The sequence below is a fragment of the Barbus barbus genome (genome assembly GCF_936440315.1).
Source record: "Barbus barbus genome assembly, chromosome: 4".
Classification (NCBI taxonomy): domain Eukaryota; kingdom Metazoa; phylum Chordata; class Actinopteri; order Cypriniformes; family Cyprinidae; genus Barbus; species Barbus barbus.
In genome coordinates, this window is record NC_136732.1 from 41192958 (window position 1) to 41202864 (window position 9907).

The following is a 9907-nucleotide window of genomic DNA, read 5'->3' on the forward strand; positions in this document are numbered from 1 at the left end:
TGCTTCTGTAACACATGCTAATAAGCAACTAGTTAAACCACATTACAGTGTCAGAAACTGCAGAAACAGATCAAATGCTGTTGTTATTATCATAGTGCTGCGGTAAAGCCAGTGTCATTACAGCTACTTGCAGTGTTCCTCTGAAATAAAACAGTTATACCAATAAACTACTTTATAATTTAACCTTTTTTATTTATTTGACTAATTATTCCTTCTACATACACACCTACACAGACAGCTCCTTTCTGCAGTGCTGACTATACAAGCAGATCACTGGGTTTTAGATCAGCAGATCTGAGAAACAACATCTGTGCTCCTGCTGAAAACACATTAAACATCCTTCTCAACCTTTCAGCTTTACATCATTTCATGAAATTTAAGGGTAACACTTTATTTTAGGGTCTCTTAATGGATGTTGATGTTCGCTGAGTGTCCGGCAGGTGGCGCCAAATGGAGATTTTTAATGACACAGTGAATAGTTTATTGACCAAACTCTGGTAATGTTTCTCTGCTTGTGTCTGCTGTGTTGAGAAGGGTCTGGCTGCAGACTTGCACTCTCAGTACTTGCACTCTCAGTACTTGCACTCTCAGACTTGCACTCTCAGTACTTGCACTCTCAGTACTTGCACTCTCAGTACTTGCACTCTCAGACTTGCACTCTCAGTACTTGCACTCTCAGACTTGCACTCTCAGACTTGCACTCTCAGTACTTGCACTGTCAAAGAACACCATGGTTCAGTGAGAGTCTCATCCCCATCATTCTACATCTCTGCATCTAATACTCACCGTTGATATCCCCTGCCTTCGCTCATCTGTACAATAAACCTTACCTTTTATAATATTCCGTATGTTCCGTCTGCTTCTGTAACACATGCTAATAAGCAACTAGTTAAACCACATTACAGTGTCAGAAACTGCAGAAACAGATCAAATGCTGTTGTTATTATCATAGTGCTGCGGTAAAGCCAGTGTCATTACAGCTACTTGCAGTGTTCCTCTGAAATAAAACAGTTATACCAATAAACTACTTTATAATTTAACCTTTTTTATTTATTTGACTAATTATTCCTTCTACATACACACCTACACAGACAGCTCCTTTCTGCAGTGCTGACTATACAAGCAGATCACTGGGTTTTAGATCAGCAGATCTGAGAAACAACATCTGTGCTCCTGCTGAAAACACATTAAACATCCTTCTCAACCTTTCAGCTTTACATCATTTCATGAAATTTAAGGGTAACACTTTATTTTAGGGTCTCTTAATGGATGTTGATGTTCGCTGAGTGTCCGGCAGGTGGCGCCAAATGGAGATTTTTAATGACACAGTGAATAGTTTATTGACCAAACTCTGGTAATGTTTCTCTGCTTGTGTCTGCTGTGTTGAGAAGGGTCTGGCTGCAGACTTGCACTCTCAGTACTTGCACTCTCAGACTTGCACTCTCAGTACTTGCACTCTCAGTACTTGCACTCTCAGTACTTGCACTCTCAGACTTGCACTCTCAGTACTTGCACTCTCAGACTTGCACTCTCAGACTTGCACTCTCAGTACTTGCACTCTCAGACTTGCACTCTCAGACTGGCACTCTCAGACTTGCACACTCAGACTGGCACTCTCAGAATTGCGCACTCAGACTTGCACTCTCAGTACTTGCACTCTCAGACTCTCAGACGTGCACTCTCAGTACTTGCACTCTCAGACTTGCACTCTCAGGACTTGCACTCTCAGACTGTCAGACTTGCACTCTCAGTACTTGCACCCCCAGACTCTCAGACTTGCACTCTCAGTACTTGCACTCTCAGACTTGCACTCTCAGTACTTGCACTCTCAGACTTGCACTCTCAGACTTGCACTCTCAGTACTTGCACTCTCAGACTTGCACTCTCAGACTTGCACTCTCAGACTGGCACTCTCAGACTTGCACTCTCAGACTGGCACTCTCAGAATTGCGCACTCAGACTTGCACTCTCAGTACTTGCACTCTCAGACTCTCAGACGTGCACTCTCAGTACTTGCACTCTCAGTACTTGCACTCTCAGACTTGCACTCTCAGGACTTGCACTCTCAGACTGTCAGACTTGCACTCTCAGTACTTGCACCCCCAGACTCTCAGACTTGCACTCTCAGTACTTGCACTCTCAGACTTGCACTCTCAGTACTTGCACTCTCAGTACTTGCATTCTCAGACTTGCACTCTCAGTACTTGCACTCTCAGACTTGCACTCTCAGACTTGCACTCTCAGTACTTGCACTCTCAGTACTTGCACTCTCGTACTTGCACTCTCAGACTTGCACTCTCAGTACTTGCACTCTCAGACTTGCACTCTCAGTACTTGCACTCTCAGACTTGCACTCTCAGACTTGCACTCTCAGTACTTGCACTCTCAGTACTTGCACTCTCGGACTTGCACTCTCAGTACTTGCACTCTCAGTACTTGCACTCTCAGACTTGCACTCTCAGTACTTGCACTTTCAGACTTGCAATCTCAGTACTTGCACTCTCAGTACTTGCACTCGCAGACACATGCACATTGCACTCTTTTTTTTCTATTAATTGATTATTTTTTTGTTTGAATCTCTCAACATTTTACAACAGTAGCCAGGTGGTGAAGACAAGAAAAAAGAAACTAAATTACAATGTCACTTGCACTCTCCGCTACCTGCGACGCCACTTGCATCCGACATGAATTGTGTGTGTTGACAATGGAGACGCTGTGGTGGTTAAACTATTAAAACTAATTGTAGAAAACCATAAACACTTAATATGGCTTAAGTTTTTAATATAGTGCTATTAAAATATCAAATTCAATATACAGTTTATTAATATAATATGTATATAGTATGTGGCTCTGAAAACTGAAACGAGATTGTTCTCAGTTCTGTTCTCTTCATATTATGTCTGTTTGAACTGCTGCTCATTCCTGCTCTCAACAACAACAACAACAACAAAAAACTGAAAAATGTAATATTACTGATGGCGTTTGTCAGGAAAAAAGATCACGTGATGATGATGTTGATGATGATGATTAGATAAAACGGAAAATGAAAGTAAACAGCAGCTCGGCCCCAGGTGAGATTATATTCCTTGCACCTCTGCGTTTTATGCAAATATGTTTATATTTATATATTATAAATAATTACAAATATAGGCTTTATGAGATTATGTTTTGGCTGTATTTGTTTTTCTAGAAACCATATTATATTCAGTGAAAATGGCGACTCTCCGTTTACACGTTTAATAAGAATCATTTCAGTTCATTTGGATTGTCATAGTGTGAAGAGTTTATCTAGTCTGAGATAATGTTCTTCAAGTGTCATTTGGTCTCTCTGGAAAACATTATAAACGACTCAGATGCCAGATCCATCACTATTTTTACTGACGGTGTTAAATGACGTTTAGTTCTGTTGAAGCAGATAAATGTTTTATTCTGCTCGTAATCTTGTGCAAGGACACTTGACTTTGACATACTCCATTTCCTGATCCTTTCAGAGATGTCAGCGATTAGCACCAGTCCAGATGATCCACTGATCCGGATTCTTCTGATGAGGCTCATCTGGAAACACTATACTGGGAGAAAAGGGATTCATAATGAGAAGCATGAAGATGAAGTTTGTGAGGAGAAAACATAGGTGGATGTCAAGCAGGTGAATGTGGCTTCACTGAGGTTAAAAAACGGAGAAGCTCAAAGAATCGTGCATCACACGTTGAAAACTCTTCAACTCTCTAATGGGATTCAGTGAAGAAAGAGCGCTTCACACACCGAATGAACCAGACTGGAGCAGGTGGACTGGAATATACCGGACCGAGGAGATGGTCAAAACTCATTGGTTTATCACAAATAGAAAACTGCGCATCTATCTATCGATCTATCGATCTATGGAAATGATAAAACTGCTTAAACTGTCCTGACAAACACTTGAGGAGCTTTTTTTCTTCTTTTTCCTCACACCTGAGGAAGTCTGCAGTCAAAGGTTGGGGTACGGATTTGGGAACGGATGACTTGTGTTGTTATAATCACAGTTAGAATAGCTAAATATGTGGGAGAGCGTTGCTATTGAGTGACTATATTGTATTGCAATAGCTAGCACTTCAATATTAACCTTGAATCAAGACTAGTTAGCACATCATTTATAATTGAAATGGTTTAATAAGGGTATTTTGTCATGATTACACTTGAATTGGTTACAAAATAGATGAAGGATGGTAAAACATATACAGTTAAAGGTACCCAACATGTATGCAAAAAATCACCTGAGAGAAAGAGATGGGGTGGGGGGGGGGGGGGGGGGGGGGGGGGGGGTGGACAGAGCCCCAAGAAAAGAGACAGAGCATCAGTTACAATCTTCTTTTATCCCTTCCTTGACCATGTGACTAAAACCCAAATGTGAGACATTCAAACTGACCAATCAGCAGATTACAGTTTCACCCACTGTGCACAAGGTGAGACAATTAGCAGCCCCCCGATGTATACACATGTTGGCCTACAGGTCTTGATTGATATCAACTCTTTCTGTGCCTTCAGGAATGCCAAACGGCAAGATTGGTTTGGGACAGGAAAGCATTAGTCTTTGATTATTTTCAGCCTTACAACAGTAGTAAATTAGAAGCCCAGTGACAATTTTGAACAATTAATGAACAATTGATTTTTAAAATATCCTGTTATGCTCCATCTCCATCCATGTTTGAGGGAAGCTGACTAACATTGCAGGAAGTAATTGCTCTTCAGCAAACGAAGGAGAGTTCTGTTGCTGGAGCTGAACTCAAACAAATTTTCCCCACTGAAGAGATAAATCTTATCTGAAAGAAAAAAGTAAGTGAACTTCATGAAATTGTACATTAATGCTCGAATAATGTCTTTGTATTGTTGCATATCTGTAGAAAATGAAGTCACAAACACCTACTGTTGGAAAAGTGGGCTGCTGTGACCTGTCCAGTCAATCCTGGAAATCCATTTTCAACTTTTTTGGGATACCCTTGGTCCATCTTCTTCTCCCTCTCGTCATAGCTACCAAAAAAGGGGAAATTTTAAAATGATGCATTTTCAGGCAAATTTTAAGGGCTTTTGATTATGATGCAGTACTTCCCTAGTAAAAAACATAAATATACTGAAATGTATTTGAAATACATTTAATTTGTACTAAGTATATTACAAATGTAACAGAGGCCAGCGAGTAGGTGCTGTGCAGGTAAACCTCACTCCCCTGATCTCAAGAGACTAGCGACTGAAACTAGTGGCTGCAGCCTCTAGCCTCCTGGTTAGTGCGCCCGGGTTCGAGACCCGCTCGGAGCAGGTGAGTGGGACCCGTCACACAAATACATTTACGTATTTATGCACTTAATAAAACTACCCTACAATTGTACTTTTAATAAACTAAACTGGTATACTTAAAGTCTGCTAAATTGGAACAACTAATTTTTGTACGTAATGCACTTTACGTAGAGCTGAAGTCCAAATAAAGATATACTGAAGTACATTTGATTGTGCTAAAGTGGAAATATTGCAAGTCTACTTCAGGTACACTTTAAATATCTTGCAATTAAAGACAGATATTAAAAGATCATACAATCCTCATCAATATTGACATTAAACACATTTCAAACTTAATATTAAGAAATGTATGTTGTGAACTATTCGTATTTCAAAAGTTTAATTATAATTAATATATCAGTAAGTCTCAAGCAATATGTTAGTAAATATGTTATTTGAACAATACTTGGTATGAAAAAAAATGCATTTTAAATGTTACTTGTTTTACTAGGTTTGACCCACCTGTAGTAATATTTGTCGAAGAACAGCAGTGTTTTTCCTGAGTTCTTGTCATGGACAGCAGCATCCACTTTTGTCACAGATGCTGGCAGACCAAAGCTTCTGAGAGGTTTAGGAGAGCCGGACTGAAGATTTTTGCCATTAAAAGCCCAGACCTGTTTACCTATGAATAAAGACAGGCCATGATAAGAGTTTTTTCTGAGCACGGATATAGAGATTTGTAAGTGTGATAGTGGTTTCAGCATTCCCAGATTGTTTGAGAAGATACCTTTGAAAAAGAAAACTTTTTTTTGCACTGGATCCTCATAAGCAGCATTTATTTTATCAGGAGCGTTGGACCAGAAACGGTTGATCGAATTATTTCTGCTTGAAGAATTATTCCAGAAAGAGCTGCAGAGAGAGATTTGATTTGAATATTTTATGTTTATACTGTATATAAAAATACACAAGATGGGTATCTGTTTTTCTGTATAACCTGTCCTTGAAGAACACTGTTTCTCCCTTAAAAGTCGTCACTGCATCCCAGACCAGGTTAGGACAAGATCTAGTAGTGATTAACGGTTCTGGAGCCAATGCAGCACTGATGGAACCTGATGGGATTACCGCACAGTAAACAAACAACTCAATATTTTTGACTCAGAAATCATAGATATTCTCTTGATGATCATATTACCATAGAGTGACTGAATCCCTTCAATGTCATCACCGGACAAAGAGAAACTATCTGGATTAGTAAAGCTGTATGTGGGGAACATCAGAGCACCAGGAACATCCGAATGAGAAAGACCCAAAGAGTGACCGAACTCATGGGCAGCCACCAAGAACAAGGCATGACCTGTGGAGAACAATTTTGGGTACAAATGAAAAAGATTAATTGCCGCTTTAGATTTTTACTTGAAATCAAAGTGGTACCAAAGTTCAATCTTTGAAAAAATTTTAAATTAATAAAAAAAAAACCTTTTGAGCGGAAGGTGAAAGACTCATCATCATCGAAATGTGCATCTCCACCGATTCCAGGACCAGGAGGAAAAGCATGAGCCAAAACACCACTTGGTCCATCAAACGGCTGACCATCACCGTGATCTGTAGGAAACAGTTTATTTGTCTTTTTCTCTGCTTACAAACATACAAATAGCGATAGATGCTATTTACACTAAGTCCAAATAGCAATGGATTCTAACACTAGGTGAAAATAGCAGTATTTTTTAACCATATGTCATATTAGGCAAACAACATTTATAACACAGTTGTTGTTGATTTCAAATATGAAATTTAATCGTAAGCGTAGTGAACAGTTTTGAAGAATTTGATGTTTCCCCATTCAAAGAGATAGGAGCTGCACTTGGATGCCCGAGAGGCGTTTCAAAGATGGCCGCCGAGTGACAGGACTGTCTTAAAGAGACTTTGATACTACTCATTGCAAATAGGGGTAATTATCTGCACCTCAGTCTTGTAGTATATTATAAAACAGTATGCAATAATAACGTATGAGTGTACATTGTAATATTAATTGAAATTATTAAATGCATGCCAGCTTATTGGGACAATAAAGCCCTCCCTACACCTATACCCTACCTGATACTTTATTTTTGACTTTTTGATTATTTCCGTCATTTTTGTTGAAAATAAATGCCTTTTCCGATGCGATATGAGATTTGAGAAAGCAGAAGGAAAAAAATTTGGCAAGAGGGATCGAACTCGGGAACTTATTGTCCCAATAAGGTGGCATTCATTTAATAATTTCAATTTAAATTATAATCTACACTCAAACGTTATTGTTGCGTACTGTTTTATAATGTACTACAATACTGAGGTGCCCATAATTGCCACTTTTTGCAATAAGTAGTATAAATAGCAGAAAATCCTGCTATTTTAATATAGTGTAAATATAATTTATAGTTATTTGTGCACTTAGTGTGAATAGCATATTGTTTAAAAATACTGCTATTTTCACTTAGTGTAAATAGTATCTATCCCTATTAGCACTTAGTGCAAACATCTGCTGCCATTTTGAAAATATTCAATTACTGTGCATTGAATTGAATTAAACTGTCCTGAATTAAAAAAACAAAACAAAAAAAACTCTTTTGAATCAAATCAGAACTCAGTGATTAAATTTAAGTATGAATTTAGTTCAAAATAATTCATCAAAATGAATAGAGCAATGGTTATTAAACAAAATTTATAGATAAAGTAATAGATTAAATGTACCCCTTGTAGCGAAGGAGATCATGATGTCAGCTTTGCCACTGGAGATGCGCTTGAATTTCAGAGGAGTGACATTAGCCCAAACCTGCAGGGCTTTCTTCATGGTTTCATCCACTTTAGCTTTTGACATGTCAGGGGTGTAGTTCATGATTCTGTGGAAAAGGATCATTCTCTGTATCTGCTTTTTTCACTCTGCCTTTTTCCAGTGAGGAGAACTGTTATCATACGCACCTGTAGGTGAGCTTGTTGGTCTTCCATTTGGGTTTGCCTCCGAATGTGGAGTACGCAGCAACATCTGGAACGCCACAGCGGGGCTTCTTCATCACCTCTATTGTTGCTTTGTCCAGCGATCCAGTCACCTCAAGGCCAAAAAACTTCTGCATCTCTTTTAGTTTTTCAGACAGTATATCTGTCTCCCGGGCTGCGAAACTAGGAGAAGGAGACTTATTTGCCAGATTGTAGAAGCTCTTCAAGTAGTTCTAAAAAACAAAACAAAACAAGGAATTATTGGAAGAATTAGGAATAGGACCAAATCAGTAAACAACTATATATATATATATTAGTCAACATTTGAAGTGGATCAAAACCTTTCATCAAAGTTGACCTAAAACCAAATCAACACCCTTTCTTGTCTTTTAGGACAACTTTGATGAACTTTCGTGATCCATTTCTAATGTTGACTATTGCATATAAAACAAACCTTTGCAATGCCATAATCATCAGCAGGCTTTAAATCGGGTCTAGCGTGAATAACAAACAACAGGCTTGCAAGAAAACCCAGCTGGCAGTGAATCCCCATGATCAGAGTTGCTGCTTCTGCTCGTGTGCTTCGCTTCTGATTAATTAGTGTCTGATGGCGACTTTTATACTCTTAAAACTGTGAGGTATTGAGCAACAGCTGAAATTAAACCATCAAACCAAACGGACAGACAAGACAGTAATTACAGGATTTTCAACTTGACACAGCCTCTTCCTCCTCGCCCAGATATTAATATTAATTCTCTTCCAGCAACATTTTAATTTTTTTTGCGTTTCTATGTTTTATAAAAACAAACTAGCTTCAAAGTAGCAATCAAATCTGAGGAGGAATACTGAGACAGCAAAGATTCCTTATTATTTTGTCCATTTTGAATGAACATTATATGTTAAATTAGTCATAAATCATGTTTAGTAATGCTCTTGGAAGGAAGTGGACAATTAATGGTAAATTGATATTACATCTTTTGCTCATTTATTAATTTATTACATAACAATATTTGCTGAGAAAAAAATGCTAAACAATCTGGCTTTTTCAACAAGTCTGTTTTGTATGTTTTAATTCTGTCACAATTATACTTACGTAATTTATTTACATATACTTTTTACTTATGAAAGCATTGTTTTAACAATGTTTTGCCTTAAATATAAACATGTTTTCTTGTTAAGAATACCCAGTTGCAGCATATATAAGGTAGCTGATTCATTTTATTCTCTAGTTAGCGTTTGTTTGTACTAATGGCTATTTGCTTTATTTCAGAACAAAATAAGTTCAATTCAATTCAAGTTTATTTGTATAGCTATTTTTACTATACAAATCATTGTAAAGCAACTTTACAGGAAAATAAGTTTCTACAATATATTTATATAATGTAGAAACTTAATATATTTATAGTTATGGCAAAATTTGGCAATTCTGTATGTTGTCTGAGGGTTGGCATCCTCTGAGGATCATCATTCGTCATTTCTCAGGTGTTCAGTCATCTCAGATCATTTAAGGGTTGGATCCAGACTGAAGCTTCTGTCATTCCTAGTTACCACGGGATGTTAATCAACAGAGAAACAAATAGAGACATAATTAGCGTAGCTGCTGTTTCATCCAAGCAAAAATTAATTGTTCAACCAAAGCTAAAGAATAATAATAATGTACATTTGATCAGATATAACTGCAGTA

The 9907-nt window shown here is 38.0% G+C and overlaps 1 protein-coding gene across 1 annotated transcript; it reads right to left on the reverse strand.

Annotated features, from left to right (window-relative positions):
- Positions 1–4698: 4698 nt before the first annotated feature.
- Positions 4699–8776, reverse strand: LOC306861402 (collagenase 3-like; the record flags this gene model as incomplete). Its single annotated transcript, XM_079403628.1, has 8 exons — positions 4699–4799; positions 4904–5007; positions 5773–5932; positions 6443–6604; positions 6727–6852; positions 7981–8129; positions 8209–8456; positions 8678–8776. 8 exons carry the CDS (start codon positions 8774–8776, stop codon positions 4699–4701), a joined length of 1149 nt encoding a protein of 382 aa, XP_079259754.1.
- Between the last annotated feature and the right edge of the window lie 1131 nt (positions 8777–9907).